Here is a 20145-nt window from a genome sequence, read left to right on the forward strand (position 1 = left end):
GATATTAGCAAAATGAATCAGTGTAGTCAAGTATTAAAGCGGCCGAGATGTGTTATCGGTTCCATGAAACGTAAGACATGCATAGTGAGCTCGCGGCTGCGCACTGCGTGTGTATCCGACACCCCGGCAGTGTGCACCCTGCACAAGTCACTGTAACACGAGAGCCGTGTTTGTACCTTGTCCCAAACAACTATCTTTAGTTTTTGCATCGCTCGAGAATGTCACAACTGCAAAATAAATATAGTGTAACCGTCAGTCGGTTAGTTGAACATTGCAAGGATGATAAACACATATTTTATAATGATATAGATAAATAAATAACTTAAATATAAATATAAAATACATAGTTATATATATGACAATATTACTTCATACTATTTAAAAATACAGAAAGCGTAACGGACCCTACGTACTAGTGGACAAGTAAGGAGCGTGACTGACCTCTCCTGGCGTCCTCGTCGCGCTGCGCGCGCAGGTTGCCGTGCTTGCGCGAGGGGTCGATGTCGCGGTAGGCGCGCTCGTAGCGGTCGCGGTAGCGGTCGCCGCGCCGCCGCTCGCGCCTTTCGCGATCGTCGTCATATCGTCTGTCTCGTTCTATCGTGTGGTACCGTTTGTTGCGGTCTCGCTCCTCGACGTACCGCCGCTCCTTGTCTTCAGGACGGGGCGGTTTGGAAGAGGTGTACGAGCCCTCGCGATGGCGCCTGCAAACATAAATGAAACAGTTAGTCTGCAGCCGCGGACATGCTGTACCGCACACTAGTAGTTCGCTGCTGACCTTCGATCTCTCTCCCGGTCGCTGTAGTAGTCCGTGTCCTCGGTCTCGTAGCGCGGCGCGCGCGTGCGGCGGTGGCGGCGCGCGTCCGGGCTGTCGCGGTCACGGTCGCGTCGCTCGCGCGGGTAGGCGTCGCGCTCCCGACGCTCCTCCCTGCCAGATCTCCTCTCAGGCTCATACTTCCGGTCGCCGCGAGAGTACCTGCCGTCTTTGTCACGTTCTCGGTCTCGATCCCTCTCTCTCTCTCGATCGCGGTCTCTGTCCCGCTTCGAATCTCTATCTCTGGTCGACTTATGTTTGTCTCTGTCTCTTCTCGGCGAAGATTTGAATGCTCTATCTCTCTCGGAGTCTTCTCCCGAAGTGTTAACTCTATTTAGAGATTGGCGCCTAGAACTTGTGGTGGGGTGGTCTATAGAATCTGATAAATCAGTCTTTCTGTCAGTAGCGATATCTGCGAGTGTAATATCAGCGCCGTCCAACACCTGTTCTCGTGAGTACGTCAGTTCTGTTGAAGAAATTATGCTCAAATCTTGCAGGTTTTCGCCCTCCATCGTGACTTCCCGCTGATTATCATCCGGCGGCGCGCTGAAATCTGGAGAGGCGTCGTTACTGGACTCCCTGGCACCTATTATGTTTCTCGGCGGGTTCCTGGAACTCTGTTCGGTGTAATCAGAACCGTCGACATTTTGTTCTCTGACATCTGGGGGCCCAGCGTCAGTCGGCATAGAGAAGTCGTGGTCCAGACCCGTGACCACGCGCTGTTCGTTCGTGCCAGCATAGTTGGAAGTCGGATATTGCGGGTACTCATCATTGCTTGGTTCGCCTGGCACCATCCTATCCAGCCCAATAGGTCGCCTCTCTGCAGCCCTGGCAGGAGGCGCCTGTGTGTAACTGTCTGGCGTTTGTTGACCGTCAGCCTGGCGGTAAGGACGAGCGCTATTTTCAGTTGGCTGTCCGTCAATATGACGGTCTAAATAATTTTCTCCTGCCTGATTGTATGCATTTACAGACTCGGTCTGTTGACCTGGCACCATTCTAGCCAAGCCAGGTGGCGGTTCATCTCCGGAAATATTCAAATTTTGATTATATTCAGATTCTTGTTGACCTACTACCATCCGCCGTAACCCAGGAGGAGGTGGGCCTCTACTAAAGTCGGTATTTTCTCCATAGTCACTGCTTGACAAATGTGCTGTTTGTAGATATTCGTTTCTATCATTCTGTGGGGCTATCTCCATATTATCGGGTACCGGTTGCGAGACAGGCAATGGTCGAAACGCTGATATTTGGGGCTGGTCTGGTCGTTCTGAATTATCTGGTGTAGTTTCGAGGTTTGCTTCGAACCCCTGTGACACTCTGTTGTGCTGAGACACTTTGCTAACTACTGCAGGAGATGCCAGAGTCGCACTAGGTGCTGGGAATGCCGGTGCACTTGCAGCACTAGTCGACACTTTAGCTATCGTTTTGTGAGAGAATGGACCTGCATTCATTTTGAAGGGATTTTGACTTGAAGTAGGTGGTGGGAAATTTGGTGGAGGTATTGCTGAGGAAGAGGAAGCAGCTGGTAATGCAGCAGAGGAAGATGCACTTGAAGGTGTAGATGTAGATGAAACTGGTGGTGGGGGAGGCATGTTGGTAACCATAACAGGTGGAACCACATTGGATGCAACAGGACTTGGAAAACTAAGTGGAGACACAGCAGGGGGGGGTTGTGTTGTTGAACTAAAATCATGACTGCTTCTAGCGTCATCATGATGGCTCTGGTGTGATGTATCTGTTGATGGTTTTTTATGGTTGTTCAAATTTAGTTCTTGCAGAGACCCTGATAGATCATCGTGACTTTCCCGTCTGCTGTTACTTTGAACATGGTCAGTAGGTGGTTCATCTGTTGGTCTTGACCATTCATTGTTCTGAGGGAAACTTTCATCAAAACCAACTTGAGAATAATTAAAATTAGAGTTGTCTGTATTCAACCCTGGACTACTCTTACTCGAGTTCCTAGACTGATTATCACTCCTATAAGTTCCTTCAGAATGAGTGTGAGGTCCATCACTTGATTCTTGGGACATTTGGGATTCTATGGACCATTGCGGAGTTAAATTGTCTAAATGAAAGCGTTTACCTAAAGCCAGATTAGGCAGACGCTCCCTTACCACCTCCTTATCATTCAAGCTCCGAACTTCCTCAGTATGAGCGGGAGGCATGTTATTTACTGTTTCAGCCTCAGAGTTACTACTTGCTACAGGCTTTGAGGGAAGAGGGAGGGGTTCTTTATTTTCATTGTTGTGAGGTACAGACACAGGCTCCTTTGACTCTTTCTTTTCATCCATAGACCAATTCCAGCTATCAGTTGAAGCAAAACTCTCTTCTATAACATTAGCATTATTGAAGGCTGCCTGTTGAGGAGGCGCAAGTTGCTGGCCTGCATTCTGGTTTGCTTTCTGAGCTTGTTTTGCTGATTCCTCCCATCCCCAGTCCCAGTTGTCCTCCCAACTGTCAGCATTGGGCTTATTTTGTTGAAAGTTGTGTTGTGTGGCTCCTTCAGTGGGGTAATAATTTTGTTGGTAACTTTGGGTTTGAGCATTATTGAAACCCTGACTGGTGTAGTTCTGGTTGAACTGGTTTGGAGCTGGTTGCTGATAAAACTGGTTAGCATTGGTAGGATAGTCTTGTTGTTGGTACACTTGTCCAAACTGCTGACCATACTGGCCTTGTTGTTGGGGTGGCATCTGCCAGAACTGCTGTGGTTGAACATTGCCTGCACCTGTACCTGCTTGATAATTTGGGTACATGTTCTGTTGGTTCCCAAATGCCTGCAATGACATGGTTTTATGTTAATTAAATAAGTTAAAAGTAATCATATTTATATTGCTTACTTTCACATTGGCAAATGCCACAAACAAAATTGGCCAATCATATCAATTAGTGCTTAGCAAATTGACTACCTGACATTGTTTGTTGCATACATTTCAAATTATTTACTATAATAACATGATAAGGAAAGAAAAATTGATAATTTGTCGTAAAGTTGGATGTTTTTATATAAATCATATGACAATACGGACACATCGGCGCAGTTGGTCCACGTCATTGTTTACGTCTGGCGATTTATAACCTCGTCGGCTCACCTGTACCTGGGGTGCGGCGTAGGACTGTCGCTCGGGGCCCGGCGGCGGTGCCGTGCCACCCTGTGGCCGCTTCATCCAAGACATGCCGCGCGCTACCAGCGCTTACATAACATTCGCAAGAGCTCCGCTCACATATGCTACAGCTGTGTCCGACAGCCCCGTCACTATCATGGAAATGAATCAAACTATGCAATTCACTTTCACTATCGCTCCAGATGTTGTACACTTCACTGATGCACAATATTGTGACATGTACATAGACAGAGCTAAACTTGTCGTAGAGGAATGACTGCGTCTTATAAAGGATTTATTTAATAAATATTTTATAAAGGTTTTGTTGACAGCAGCCCATCGATCGAAGGTGCCCTGTTGGCAGTGTAGCCATTCTTTCCAGAATTAAAGTTTGACGTTTCTCAAAAGGTGTTGACAAGTAATATATTAATATCAAGGTTTGTCTGCAACTGTGCCTTAATAGAATATGTCATAATCGAGCAGGATCAAAATGATTAAGAGCTTTTCCACAACAATAAACAGTTGGTTTACACTATACAGTGAATAGATAACTAAAGTAATCAATAGATATATTGTACCACTCGACTCGATACTGGCAGTATATTCGACAACATTGTATTAGAAACTCGGATGATCGGACGTTAGGTCGGACGCCAGCGTTATTATTCTGTGGCCAGACACCATAAAAATAAATTGGTCTGTCACTGTCAATTTAAACTTTTAAAGTGTCAACTTGGTTTTTCTTCGTAAATCGGTTTGTTTTGTATAATACCTATAGTTTAATTTGTGTTTATCTGCTATTTAATTATTTATTACTGTGAATCAGATCCAGATAATTCATATTTAGGATATGGCAAAGCGAACAAATCCATTTGTCGAAGACTTTGTACCACAAAGTAAAGTTCATATAGGCATGAAGCAGTTCAATAATAATCACGATCGACTGAAACAAGTTTATGGTATGTACCCCCCATCTACTTATGTTCTCAATACGATTACGAAAATAAGAAACGAGGCATACTGGCATATAATATGACGAAGTCACTGTGCTTCATGTGAATATGTCGCATTTATTACACGCTATACTGTAGCTCGTCTTTAAAATATTTAAAATACGAATTTTTGGGGGTAGGTATGTTTGTTACTTAATCACGTCAAAACTACTGAAGAGATACGGATGAAATTTGGAACAGGAGTAGATCATGGTCTAGAATAACACCTAGGCTACTGTTATCCCATGGGAACGCAAGCAAAGCTAGTTTAAAAATAAAAGCCATTAATAAGTGTGTTGAAAACAAACTTCTGCTTTACTATATATTTCAATAAAATCCTGTCAGTCTATTTAAGTTAATTGTTCTTTCCTTAGAAAAAACCTTACTACTATTATTCAAGGGTGCCAAAAAATGTTGTCCTCAAGAAGTTACACATTCTGAGCACGCCGCTTTGACTACCACAGATAAACAAGACAAAATGAAACAATTGTTCATTGGCAAAGATGGCACTCTCCTACATTCCGGCAAAATGGTAAACTGACAATAATATATTCTTTATTGGAGGTCATGATGTTAATGTGACTGTTACTGATTGAAAGTACTTATTCATTATTGCAGGTAGACAATAAGTTACAATTAAAACAATGTGCCTGTGGTTGTACTGTGGAATCTCAGTGTGCGTACTGTGAGGTGAGCTTGTGTTGTGGCTGCCAGCATATCTGTGTGCACTGTGAGCGCTCTCATTGCGTACATTGCATCATGATTGGGTATGTATTGGGATCAATGGATCATGCCCCAAATTGTAACATAATTAAAAACATCTATGTGCAATATTAATATTATTATTTTGCACTTTTCCAGATTGGAGGGTGCCGAAATATGTGTGTCTTGTTACAGTTAGCCCGATATCAGTAAGCTGAATGTTATAATTAGATAATTTATTGTAAGCTAAGTATAATTGTAATAAGAAAAGTTTCCCTAATTTATAGAAGACAATAAAACAAGTTAATATTACAGAATGCTTCACTGATGTTTAGTATAACACCCCCATAACTTACAATTTCAATGTTCACTGTTGCACCACTGGTGTGGTTACCCTTACTAACATACCCTGTTAAAAGAAACCTACAGCAGGTGTGTCAATTTTTGATAGAAAGACTGAAAAAATAGGACTAAGGGGGACTGCTTTGGAATATGGTTTTTTTTATATCACGGTTCATGAGACTGATGACACACTGACAGACAGCACAGTCTTAGTAATAGGGTTACCCTTGTTTACCTATTGGGTACAGAAAATTGGCACTAAATACAAATATTTTCCATGCATAATCATGTAATTAACACATTAAATGTCATTAATTATGTATTTTTATTGTAATTAAATAAAACGCAACATTCCAGAGGGTGATTATATTACATAGATATATCACAAAAGGCCATACAATGTAAATAAGCCATGAGCCTCGATCATCCAGTGTAAATAATGCATATTTGTATACATACTTTTTGTTAAACTGCTTCAAAATGTTCAGGAGTTTGTGATATTGCCACCATGTATTCCTTTGTATTTATACAAATTTGTGCTAAACCAGGCCATCCGCAAGATGTGGATCAACTGCTAGTTGTATGTAAATAGATACAAACATTACATTGACACATGAGCAATCAGTAAATTCACTCTTGTATATAGTTATTTGTATCTTACTATGTGGAATTAAACTATAACTTCACAAATGTCATCAACAGTAGTTCACTCGAATACATACATATAAAGCTTAATCAAATAATCTAAGAAAATATTGTACTACTTTATGGGCTTAATATTAAAATATAATATTATTGTAAAATTATGTTCATACTGTGAAACAAGAAACACATAATTGCAATATTCATAAGACACATTATTGGTACTTGAGGTGTGTGCACATTCCATAACAAACTCACCATGGCCTATTATTGTATATTTTATTTTATTACATTTCCTTAGCATAAGAACTCACGAACTTTCAGAAGGCACACACATTGAGAAGTAAATTAAATAAATAGCAGTAATATACCTCATCCCAAATAAAAAAGTAAAAATACACATTCGCTTAATCATCTAGTCTTAACACCTCAATAAAAGTAGTAACTGCGTACTGGCACCATATATAGTTGAAACAAAGTGACCTTAGAGTAGAAAAACGGAATAAGCGCCGCGCCGCTACGAGTCGGTACATCCATCATCCATGCACGGCCGACGGCAGACTGTGGCAGTTTGTCAACTCGCCGACGCACAGCCACCTCCTCCATGTGACACACCTCTCCTACCGACTGCTATACACCGGCCACAACTCTCCGAGCTAAACTATGATGACGGGGCACTGTACCACAATATTCGTTGCTGCTACTCGTACCTACCTACCTAACATACACCACCCATTCTACAAGCACTTACAGCCCTCATTCGTAGTATGACGATGGTTCTCTTCAACTTAACTACAGGAATTTGTTACTGCTTATGTATGATGACAATAATCTGTATGAATTATGTATGTTCTGTTAAATGCCGATATTATCTTATTTTAGATAAACATCTATATTATAACAAGCAGAGCATTTACAGAACAAAACTGTTATCATTACTATTCACTAGTTCACTACATATGGCCTCAAATTCATGAAGAGATACTTAAGTGTGAAATATTACAGTTGAAGTGATATATACACGTACATAATTATGTGCCGCACTCTATTGACATTTTGGAATGAAGGTAGCATTCTTAATTATGCTTGTATGTTTATTTTTTATGTTAAAATTTGTATGTTATAAATTGGAGCACACAGAGCAGGATTCAAAGGAGGCGGGACATATGCCGCATTTAGAACCATTAATATGTCATATCACTTTTGGAGAATTGATAAATCTGATACTCATACATACATGCGGTGAGACATATTCTGATTGGTTTAATATGCCTACATTACATCTTATTTACTTAGGTAGGTATCGATTTAACATGATGATAATAATTACCACCTAATGCCACTAAACATTTCAAGTTATAAAGTTAGCAACCACATCGTCATGAGTGAGAGTTGTCTGACGATACTTGCCCAGTTTACTTAAATATAGCTTAGAGTAACGAGTCGTAGCAGCGTGGCGTGGCGGCGGCGGCACTACGCGAACAGGTAGCGGTACAGGATGGTGGCGGCCACGCCCAGCAGCAACGGAGTCAGCCACGACGTCCACGTGCTGCACACAGAACATACGACCTGTAGTGCCTGGACACTGCAGCCTGTAGTGCCTGGACACTGCAGCCTGTAGTGCCTGGACACTGCAGCCTGTAGTGCCTGGACACTGCAGCCTGTAGTGCCTGGACACTGCAGCCTGTAGTGCCTGGACACTGCAGCCTGTAGTGCCTGGACACTGCAGCCTGTAGCGCCTGGACAATGTGTCCAGGCACAATATACACATGTATAGCCCGTGCCACTAAAGTAACCTGCATCTTCTCATGTCACTAAGTAATTTACATGACAAAATATCAAGCTGTTATTGCTCATGTATATTAATATCCTGAGCTCGCAGATAACGAGAGTGCAAAGTCTGGTGTGCACAGTCCAAGGTGAACATATTATTATTATTAGATTGGCCTACACTTATACCCTGGAACAATTCTAAACAAATGAGAATAAGTGGTGACCTCTCGTCTGGGGTGAAATAGTTGAAATAGCATCAGCTTTATGCATGCGTGATAAACGGAAAATGGAGAAGTAGGGATATTATCTTAGGTCTAAAGTGATTCTCTTGTCAGTACTCGGAACATATTCCCTCTGAGGACGGTTACCGTTACATAACGCTTTATAGCGCGTGTGTCTAAACTACAGTGTCTTCTCGATTATGTTGAGAAAACACGCAATAAAAAAATATATGCACATGGGTCTGTGTAACCAAAAGCTAACAAGTCGGGTCGTAAAACTAAAAAAATACAAGGATAGTGAAATAATGAGGCGTGTGTAATATATGCACTTTATTGTTTACCAATAACTAATAATAATACAGTATAATAGCATTTCAATAATAATAAAAAAGCACCAAGTGACAAGGCCAGCAGCCTCTACATAAAACATTATTTCCTATTCTAACAAATTTTAACAAAATATATGCCGTGCATTTACTACTACAAGCAGATCTCTTACTCTAGCAGGGGCATGAGAGATCACGTTTTACTAACAATTATTATAATAAGCTACATGTTTGTGTTTTGGCTTACATACACTTACATAACAATGATTCATAATATATTATATTAGGTAAACTTTTACAGATCATTAACATCACAAATTGTTATTATAATAAGTACTAGGGATGAGTGGTGTACTGATGTTTACACAGAGCCATATGTAGGCGCGCCGCGCGCCCGAGTACATGTACCAGGAGACTCACAACCGACTACACAGGGCGGAGTGACGCCACGCGACGCCCGCAGGCGCTATTCGAGGTTGGTGATGCCATTACTTTATCATGTCAAACAGTGATCAATGAGATAAAAACTATACGTCTACCCAATCTAGCAATAAGTACGCACCGGATCGATGAACTACACATATAGTTAATGCGTATCGTGTTGTATAGTCGATAGCGATGACAAATGGAATGTATGATGAATTATGTACCATGATGGAATATATTAATATTACTGATTACTGACACCGCCATATTCATGCTTACCTAAAATTAACGTTCTGGTCGTTTTATGTGAAGGTATGAAATATTCTTTAATTATCTTTAGTACCATGTATACTGTACCATGGCTACATCGTGAAGACGGTTAAATGTTGCAAGATATGGCTGTACAGGTTAGTCAGGAAGTCAGAATTAGGCACAGGTGTATGTGTCGGTGTGTTAGCGTATGTGCGTGAATGGTACTGTGGTATTAGGCGACTACGCACTTGCCCTGCTCCTGCGCCTGGTCGTTGGTCCATTGAGGTGCGAAAGCGTTTTTACTCTGCACTCGGTCTGCCTCCACCAGCTCGCCGATCTTGTACTTCTTCATCAAAGATCTGTGAAAATGTTCGCATGTCAGTTATGTAAAATGTTGATCAAATCAGCTTCATTAAAGTCAGTTAAATGTGTGTGGTCAGTAGCCGATGTTACAGCTTGTGAATAACAATAAGTCTACCTGGCATCGGAGCTGTGGCTGACATCCTCGAATGGCTCGGTAGCGTCCTGGCCGCCCTTTTCCAGTAGCACCTCTTCACCACCGGGGTGCTGTGGACAACAAGCTCAAGTCATCAGACACCACGTCCAACACATTAAGTACCTACCGGCTGCCAGCTGGCCAACAAAAGTTATACTTGGCTGTATAGTAAGTACTTAAACTTTAAAGTAGGTAATATAACAACTGCTTATTTTATCTAGTCGCTAATATGTATACTGCCGACAGTGCTGACTGACCAGCTGAACACTAAATTGTGTTTTACTTCTAGTTTGTTACTTTAGTCATATACCATTCATCACTATCATTCGGCAATTCCCTAAAGAAATTATTTAGTCACAACACAAGTTATCAGGTTGACCAAAAACCGGAAAATTCCTATATTTTTTTCTAATCACTACAATGAAATTGATGTGTACAATACTGAGTTGAATGGCCTTAGCTGGTCTTTCTTAAATATGTATATAAGTCGACGTTTAACTCGTTAGAGTTCAATGCCCTGCCCTTTACTATGCACAAAGTACCTACACATCTATAGCGCTAGCGCCTTTTGTTATTCTTTGTATCGACAATATCAGTTTGTGAACTAGTGGCGCCATCTATAATGTAACATGTGAGCTATGTATATTTTATCTGTGCAATAAAAGTTTAGTTTCCCGCGTGTCGTTGAAGCGTTTCATTATAACAGGTTATGGGCCCAGTGAATTTTAAAGTTTTTCTCGCAAATTTTCGTGGAAATACCTTGTGAAAATAGACTTTGCAGATTGAGATAAACTGTGATAATGACGACGAACTATCTTATCAGTGTGCCCAAATTAAAGGGGCGTGAAAATTACAATGAGTGGGCCTTTGCGGCTGAGAATTTCCTAGTGTTGGAGGGAATGTCTGATTGCATCAAGTCGGAGACTGTACCAGCAGAAATAGGAGCAGCAGGTGACGCAAAAACCCGAGCCAAACTGATTCTGACAATAGATCCGTCGCTGTATGTTCACATCAAAAGTGTACAAACGACACATGAACTCTGGAAGAAATTAAAAAACCTATTTGATGACTCAGGATTCTCGAGGAGAATCAGTTTACTGAGGAGTTTGATTTCCATCAGACTAGAAAATAGCAGTTCAATGACTTCGTACGTGACACAAATCATTGAAACAAGCCAAAAATTGAGTGGAACGGGATTTAATATCAATGATGAGTGGGTTGCATCGCTTTTGTTAGCGGGATTAACAGAAAAATATGCCCCGATGATAATGGCGATCGAGCATTGTGGCATACCATTGACTGCAGACGCCATTAAAACCAAGTTGTTAGACATGGAAGAAAGCGGAAATGGCGGCGACAGTGGCGCTACTAGCGGCGCGTTTGCGAGTTTTAAGAAGAACCGGAAAGTTGGTAGCACTGAGACCAAAGACAACGGCCAAACGGCAAAGTCAAAACAAAAAGTTATAACGTGTTATAGGTGTAAACAACCAGGACATTATCGCACCCAGTGTACGTTTTCGAACAAAAATTCATCGAATACAAACAAAAATGAACGTGCAAGCAGTAATGCGTTTAGCGCCGTGTTCCTAAATGGTGAATTTTGTAAAAGCGATTGGTATATTGACTCCGGGGCCAGCGTTCATCTTACAGCAAACGAGGAATGGCTGTCAAATGTGTCGCGAGATCATAAGATCAAAGAAATTGTAGTGGCAAACAAAGATAAAGTACCTGTATTATGTACTGGAAATGTGCAGATTACTACAAAGACGCGTACCTGTGAATACAACATCACAGTAGAAGATGTGTTATGTGTACCAAAGTTGACTACAAATCTGTTGTCTGTTAGTCAACTTATATCAAAAGGGAACAGTGTTTCGTTTAAACATAATGGTTGTCAGATATACAACCAAGCAGGAGTGCTGGTGGCCACAGCGGATCTGTTGAATGGGGTATATAAATTGAACATGCCTGAAAGTTGTTCATCAGCTGCAGTGATGGTGTCCAGTGAAGTTTGGCATAGACGTCTAGGTCATGTCAACAGCCAGTATTTGAACAAAATGCAAGATGCTGTTCAGGGATTGTCACTTGACAGTAAGTCTGATACATCGAAGTCATCATGTATAGCATGCTGTGAGGGCAAACAGAGCCGCTTGCCTTTTCCCAAAGAAGGTAGCAGAAGTACAAAGTTATTACACATTGTGCACACAGATCTTTGTGGGCCAATGGAAACCCAGTCAATAGGTGGCTCTCGATACTTTATGTTATTCATAGACGATTTTAGTCGTTTAGCATATATATATTTTTTGAAAACAAAGGATGAGGCCCTGAAATGCTTTCAACAGTATAAAGCAGAGGTTGAGAATCAACTTAATCACAGCATAAAGATCTTGAGAAGTGACAATGGGACAGAATTCTGCAATAGCAAATTTGATGATTTTTTAATGTCACATGGGATTGTACATCATAAATCAAACCCATACACACCTGAGCAGAACGGTCTCTCAGAGAGATTTAACCGGACTATCATTGAGAAAGCAAAATGCCTACTGTTCGATGCAGGTCTCGAAAAGAAGTTTTGGGCAGAGGCAGCACATACGGCAGTGTATTTACATAACAGGACTGTTACCACATCATTAAACTATAAAACTCCTTATGAAGTATGGACCGGCAGAAAGCCAGATGTAAGTCACTTGCGTATTTTCGGTAGTACAGTTATGGTACATGTGCCGAAACCGAAGAGAGTTAAGTGGGACAAAAAGTCTGAAAAGTGTATACTTGTCGGCTATTCCACTGATGTCAAAGGATACAGGATTTACAACCCGAAGTCCAATGTTATCATTACCAGTCGAGATGTTGTAGTATTGGAGAAGAAAGAGACAGAGGATGTTCTAGAGGCACAAGAAAGCTGTTCAGATGAAGTAACGTTGGTTCCAGTGGGGGAAGAAGAAGTGACTCTCCAGGAAAATTCATTGGAACAATCAGAGAGCTTGAACACAAATGACAGTGGTGAACTGTATGTACCTTGTGAGAGTGAAACATCAGATAACTCTGAGTCTGTTATCACAGACAGCGAAGACTCCATCATACTGAATAATGTCAACATGACAAGTGGTTCTAGGCGTAGGCAGCAGCCAGACAGGTATGGCTTTGCAAGCGCTTATGTAGAAAATGATAACATATTGATGGGTGAGATATCATTGCAAGAAGCCTTGAAAGGTCCTGAGAGAGCACAGTGGTTGGCGGCCGTCCAGGATGAGTTACTGTCGTTCGAGAAAAATAGTGCGTGGGAACTCGTAGATGTTCCAAAAGGTGGTACTATAGTGCAGTGCAAGTGGGTTTTGCGGAAAAAATACGATAGTGAAAACAAAGTGCGGTTCCGTGCACGCCTAGTTGCAAAGGGTTACACTCAAAAATATGGTGTAGATTATACTGAAACATTTTCGCCTGTAGTGAGACATACAACTCTGAGACTTTTGTTTGCATTATCTATTAAGTTAGGTTTAGATGTTACTCATTTAGATGTCAAGACTGCGTTCTTGAATGGTGATTTGGAGGAAACCATTTATATGAAAATGCCTGATTGTTATAATAACAGTAGTTCAGATTGTAAAGTATTAAAGCTTAAAAAGGCCATTTATGGACTTAAGCAGGCTTCTAGAGCTTGGTATATAAAGGTTGATAATTGTTTAGTCAGTAATGGTTACAAAAGGTCAAAAATAGAGCCATGTATGTATATTAAGGATATCAACAAATGTAAAACTATTGTAACAGTTTATGTTGATGACTTCTTTATATTTTCTAATGATAAAATTGAGACTGAGAACTTAAAACAGTGTTTGTCAAACAAGTTTAGTATTAAGGACTTAGGTGAAGTCAAACAATGTCTTGGAATTAATGTAACTTTTAATAAAGAAAAAGGATATGTAACTTTGAGTCAGGAAACTTACATTGATCAACTATTAACTAAATTCCAATTAAGTGATTGTAAGACTGTAGATACTCCTATGGAGGTCAAATTAAATGTAAATAAAGGTCAAGTGGGTATAAATAGTCAAGTACCGTAGTATAATCAGCAATTAATTGGCAGTTTGATGTACCTGTCAGTCTTAACTAGGCCAGACATTAGTTATTCTGTAAGTTTTTTAAGTCAATTCAATAATTGTCACACAAAGGAACATTGGGAATATGCAAAAAGGGTGTTAAAATATCTAAAACACACTAAGTGTTATGGTATAAAATATTGTAAAGAAGGCAATTCAGAAATAACAGGCTATGTAGATGCTGATTGGGCCTCTGATTCTGTAGATAGGAGGTCATATACTGGTATGTGTTTTTTATTGTGTAATGGTGTTATCTCATGGGAATGTAGAAAACAAAAGTGTATAGCACTCTCTAGCACTGAATCAGAATATGTTGGTCTGTCAGAGGCATGTAGGGAAGTATTGTACTTGAGAAACCTACATTATGAGGTACCTAATAAAATGTACACGTTCAGTCTGTTTAATAATAACCAGGGTGCACAGAAGCTCTGTGCAAACCCAATCTTTCACAAGCGTACAAATATCATTTTTGTCGTGATCTTATAAAAGATAAAATTGTGAAAGTTCTGTATTTGCCAACAGCTGATATGCCAGCTGACATTTTAACTAAAAGTTTATGTTCAGCAAAACATTATAAATTTCTTTCAATGCTTGGTATAGTAGTTTGTGTAGAATAGATTTATTTAGAATTGTTTAGTGGATATTGCGATAAGTGGGGGTGTTATTCTTTGTATCGACAATATCAGTTTGTGAACTAGTGGCGCCATCTATAATGTAACATGTGAGCTATGTATATTTTATCTGTGCAATAAAAGTTTAGTTTCCCGCGTGTCGTTGAAGCGTTTCATTATAACAGGCACTGCCAAGAAGATTATTTGTAGATACAAATAACCACACCACACTGCACTGCACTGCCAAGAAGATTATTTGTAGATACAAATAACCAAGTAATCTCCGCATGCATGCAAATCGAGTATAAGTATTTAGTACAATCTTACTCTACACGAGGTGAATTAAGGCACCTTTATGTGTGTAGGTGTAATTTATGCTACGCTACAATGCTACTTAGTTAATAGATTCGTGACCCAAATGAGAACATCATTTGGGTAATTTTAATTGAATGCTTATGTTTCGTTCTAGATTGGTGTGTTTGTAATAAGTGTTATCTGGTACCCTATTATAGTCAGTGGGTACCTATGGTCTTGAGTGACCTGTGAGATGCGCGAGTATCTGAGAATTGGCTGTTGGTGTAAGCTAGCGGGTTTGTACATGTTCACTGCACACACTAGTACTAACCTATCATTAAAACTAGTTCTGGGATCTTGGACTAAAAGGAATCAAAAATCATTCGTGTGAACTTTCCCCATTAACCTTTTGACCGCCAGAGCATAAACGCTTCGCCGTGCCCTCCACGCCGAGACACAAATTCAACGAAATAACCTTGAAAATATTAGGGATTCCAAAATGTTATCGATAAACCAAAGTGAGTAATAATTTTCGTCTGAATTTTTTTTTTGAATAAACTGCTTATAACATAAAAAGAATATTTATTTAACCTAATCTCCCACTGTAATAAACTTAAGACCACATTAATAGCAACTATCAATGAAATATCAACCTTTTGAGACACAAAAATACATATAAAATTGCAGCAAGTTACAGCACTATTATCTATCAGTTACGCACCATTGGCATGTATACATGCCAATGGCGCGGGCAACTATCCATTTTTTTTTAATCTCTCGTTTATGATTAGGGATGTAGTTAGCTGAATAATGTAACTTATCGAGTTCATTTATGTATTAGGTAATCAAATTTGAAAACTGCTAAATAGGTATCTATAATATCTATATAGGTATATAAAAAATCTGTAGATTTTAGTGATATTATTTATACACTTTCATATTCTTAAAATAGTTGCCTTGTATTTGTAAAATGTCACATGAAACTTAAAAATATAAAAAATCAACAATCGTATTTATTTATTATGCTCATTAACAGCCTTGTAATTGAAAAAGGTTACGTGAAACTTAAAAATATATAAAAATCAACAATTGTACCTATAAAACATTATGCTCACTAACAGTCTTGGAATTGTAAAATTTAAAACTAAATTGTATATTATCTATAATTATTATCAATAACAAAAATTTCTGATGTTGATAGTAACTTACAAAAATATTTTATAATTATCTAGAATGCGCAATAGTTCTTCTGTACTATAAACCTCTTCACTCGCCATTTTTCGCAATTATAATGTAGGTACTAGATAAAATATTTTTTGCAACTTCCCCGCATTTAAAAACACGGCACGCGCTTACGACGTCACGAGTTTACCTTTTTTCTCAGAGACTAAGGTTATATATATACTTTTTAATAGTTATTACAAAAAAATAAGCGAGTCATTTAGCTGAAGTTTTAATATTACTTGAATTACACTACATCACTAGTAGGCATGTATACATGCCATTGGCGCGAGAGAACATGCTTTTTTAGCCGATATTTAAGTTGTTTTTATCAATCAAATATTAGAATAACTATATTGCAATTTTGTTCACTGTGTACAATTATGTAATAACTGGGTATTCAGTTCTTAAGATACATCAATAAAACACGTGAAAGTAATGATTTAATGTGTTTATTTTGTTTTTCTCTGTGATCTGTTTCTTGGCATCTATAGATGTCGGTGGCGCACAGGGCACGCTTGCGCATGACATCTATACATGCCATTGGCGTTCAAAAGGTTAAACACAAGTGAAACCATGAGGGAAGCTAGTTTATATTTTACTTTAGTTATGTAAGGAGATAAGAATCGAGTTTATTTCCATATCACTAAAGACGAGCACGATGAGATAACATTTGGAATACGTATCGCTATTTGTCGGTTTAATTCAAAAATAATTCGCGAGGAATATCTTCAGTCCCCATGTTGATAGTAATTGCACCCCTCGGCGGGCGCCGCGCCGCATTCATTGAGTCTGGGAATTTTGATATTCCGATCTACGGAATTACGTCGCGTTGGAATTTCTCATTTAGCTTCTGGAATGGAATTCTGAGATGGGGACTGAATGCTGTGCGAACGTGAGGCCGGTTCAGTTGACCTACATCCAGACCTCAAACCTGTTTCTTGTCAATAATCATGCACAAAGCAGGAATGTTATGTAATATACTGCGAGTGAACAAGGAATTGCCTATTGATCAAATTTAATGTACCTACCTACTCGGAAGCCGAGGGTGGCCGAGATTCTAATTGTACGACGTATTTTTATATAATATGATTGTGTGTGATTATCTTTGTGACAATATTGTAAGTGGACTCGACGAATGAAGTCTCCGTCGCGGACTAAGATAGGCACAAGTAGATAAAACTGTACACAAGCAACGTGCAACGCGTGACGAATGCAGTGACGTGGCTGTTGGTCAGCGCGAGCGTGCACAGCTTCAATACACCAAGCGCGTAGGTACCTAATGTTGGGGAATCTGATCAACAAGTACCTACACAAAAAGTAGAGGTCACTGGTAACGACACGGCGCACGTCGCGGCGAGTGTCGGGCGTAGACGATAAACGATTAGCTGACGACATTTTTGGTCGATAATGTATTTATAATTATCTAATTACATACAATATTTATTGCCGCTGAATATAAATAAAATAAATCAGTTTTTTATTAAGTCTAAATTATAAAGGAATATCGTCAATTCTATTCCAATTATTCTGATAAATTAAGTGCTGATTAATGTTTACTGTGAACTTTAGAACTTTCAATTAATAATCAAATTTTTCTTTTTACATGTAAATAAATAAAGAATAGACTACAAAATATGGTGTTGAAAAAATATTTAAAAACTATCCTTTCAGGTAGGTGTAGGTACCTACTTCACTATAATATTATAAAGCATCTAATTTCAGAGCTACTGGTTCCAATTGAATATTTTTTTTGTGTTGGATTGCCTATTTATCGAGGGATAGCCTATAATAGGCAATTATACAGCAATTGTAGCCAGACTGCGGGTCAAACCAGTATTATATATTTATTATTAGTATTAACACATTGACTGCCAACAAAAATCAGTAGAAGGCAAATCCTCCGCTAGCGCCGGTCACTTCTGCCCCCCATGGCGTTTAATGTGTTAATGTTAGTCATGGACAAGGGTATGTAGTTGTGTACATTGTATGAAACTGTGTTAATAATGAAAGTTGTAGACATATTAAATCTGCTTGTAAAAGGTAATATAGTACCTCACACATTAATTATTGTGGCTGTTACAATGTATGAAGAATTACAATGTATAATGAATATATTTAAAGTCACCAGTTGCGAAATGTTTTGCAGTACAATTAGAAATAGACAAACATTGTGCTGTGTAAGAGGAAACTAAATATAGTTCACAAGTTTGTCAAGCAATGTTCACTTAAATATTCTGCTGATAAACGTTTGGCAATCACATTACTCTATACTATTAGTAGTAGGATCATTATTCATACATTTTGTCTGAGAAATCTGTCAATTGTCATGATTGAAGCATTTAAATGGTTACAACTTTAAGGTCCTGCATTGACATTGTAGAAGTTACATATCAATGTATATTTTGACAGATTTTATATGGAAAATACATTGATCAGTTAGGCTAACAAAAAATTTATTGTATAGTTACAATTCTTATAAATGATATTTAACTCTTTTACACTTCAATCTCTTAAATACCTAGATGAGGCCAGCATTTCCTATCAGACTACTCTGAGAAGAAATGCCAAAACAAACTCAGAGGTCATAGTCTCTTTTTAAGTCCAGACAAAATCAATTAAAGATGTCGGAGAACCCTGCAAGTTGATTCTGTGGTGGTCTTTTGAGGAAAGAACCACAACAGTTTAGGCAGACCTGTTCAGATGCCAGCATGCATGTGTCAGTTTACAATTAGCTCAGCTGATCTATACTGTGTCCATGTACTAACAAAATATTATTATGACATACTGAAGTACATAACATATAAATACCTCACTCACTCCTGGTAGACATGCTAATTCCCTTGCCCATTATTAATTACATTTGAATGTAGGGGAAATAATCAATACAAAAACTATATACCTACCTAATTATAATGATGATAAGATATCACACTTGATATTGGTAAATACAAGTTATTAAATCTACACTGACCTCTGCTAGGAAGCTGGTGACGTCGTACACCTCATTATGAATTATTAACACGGCATCATTCCGCGTGCACCGTGACTTCAGCTCCTCCCGGGTGAATAACTTCGGTTTCGGTTGCTCTTCCATCGTACTTTACTGCCTGCTTCTCTGAACCTTAAACGCGGTTGAGATCGGTCTTTCTGTTGAATAATTCACGATTTAAAACACAATACAAGCAAGTTGGTGTATAGAGTTGGATACATTTTAATTAAGAATGGCATTCAATCAGCCACACAGACACATCAAAATTAAATAGAATTTTTATGCAGGTTAAAAGTTATTAGAAAAAGAATAAAATATATATTGCAAAACAAAAAATATCTTCAAATCAGAACATAATATCTCTCAACAGTACTTACACAAGTCCACAACTGAACTGAAGTCTCTGACTGTTCCTGACGATGTGACGTGCGAGAGTTGCGTGACTACCTATAATTTTGACTTTGACACTGACACTAATCTGACAGTTGATATCCATGAGGTCTGACAGTGACAACCGTACGCGTACATCATAGACTAACGCGAACATATATAGGTCTTTTGTCTATAGATACCTAGTTGGATGGGATGGGATGCTGGCCGTGGCCAGTAAAGAGTAAATGGCATTAACCATTTACTCTTTACACACCAGAGTGTGTGGTGGTAAAAACAATAAAAATGAAAATAAATACACCAGCTACATAATTTTTTTTTTTTTAAACATTGCCCCACACTAGGATTTTCTCCTATGTCGTGGGTGCGTTTACAAACATACAAGTTCACATACACATAAATATAAAACTACTTTAATTGAATTTGTGAACATGCCAGATTTCCTCAAGATGTTTT

The 20145-nt window shown here is 39.0% G+C and overlaps 3 protein-coding genes across 13 annotated transcripts in view; 1 reads left to right on the forward strand and 2 right to left on the reverse strand.

Annotated features, from left to right (window-relative positions):
* LOC118262578 (uncharacterized) overlaps positions 1–4295 on the reverse strand; it is a 26681-nt gene extending 22386 nt beyond the window's left edge. For 4 of the 11 annotated variants that reach the window (XM_050697537.1, XM_050697535.1, XM_050697530.1 and 1 more), the window contains exons 1-4: positions 3898–4294; positions 776–3582; positions 442–701; positions 177–227 (exon numbers count right to left, since the gene is read on the reverse strand). In XM_050697537.1, coding sequence (XP_050553494.1) covers positions 177–227; positions 442–701; positions 776–3582; positions 3898–3981 — 3202 coding nt within the window. In that variant the 5' untranslated portion in view covers positions 3982–4294. Of the gene's footprint in view, positions 1–176; positions 228–441; positions 702–775; positions 3583–3897 lie in introns of all 11 variants that reach the window. The other 7 variants (XM_050697538.1, XM_050697533.1, XM_050697532.1 and 4 more) reach the window with 5 other exon arrangements.
* Positions 4296–4587: 292 nt separating this feature from the next.
* Positions 4588–5920, forward strand: LOC118263110 (apoptosis regulatory protein Siva). The gene is made up of 4 exons (XM_035574900.2): positions 4588–4868; positions 5276–5433; positions 5520–5668; positions 5763–5920. Exons 1-4 carry the CDS (start codon positions 4760–4762, stop codon positions 5800–5802), a joined length of 456 nt encoding a protein of 151 aa, XP_035430793.1. The 5' UTR covers positions 4588–4759; the 3' UTR covers positions 5803–5920.
* A 376-nt stretch (positions 5921–6296) lies between these two features.
* On the reverse strand, positions 6297–19845 carry LOC118263112 (cytochrome b5). The gene is made up of 5 exons (XM_035574904.2): positions 19677–19845; positions 19282–19457; positions 10064–10152; positions 9834–9944; positions 6297–8136 (listed from the first exon to the last, which is right to left on the reverse strand). Exons 2-5 carry the CDS (start codon positions 19402–19404, stop codon positions 8061–8063), a joined length of 399 nt encoding a protein of 132 aa, XP_035430797.1. The 5' UTR covers positions 19405–19457; positions 19677–19845; the 3' UTR covers positions 6297–8060.
* Between the last annotated feature and the right edge of the window lie 300 nt (positions 19846–20145).

The sequence above is a fragment of the Spodoptera frugiperda genome, chromosome 12 (genome assembly GCF_023101765.2).
Source record: "Spodoptera frugiperda isolate SF20-4 chromosome 12, AGI-APGP_CSIRO_Sfru_2.0, whole genome shotgun sequence".
NCBI lineage: Eukaryota > Metazoa > Arthropoda > Insecta > Lepidoptera > Noctuidae > Spodoptera > Spodoptera frugiperda.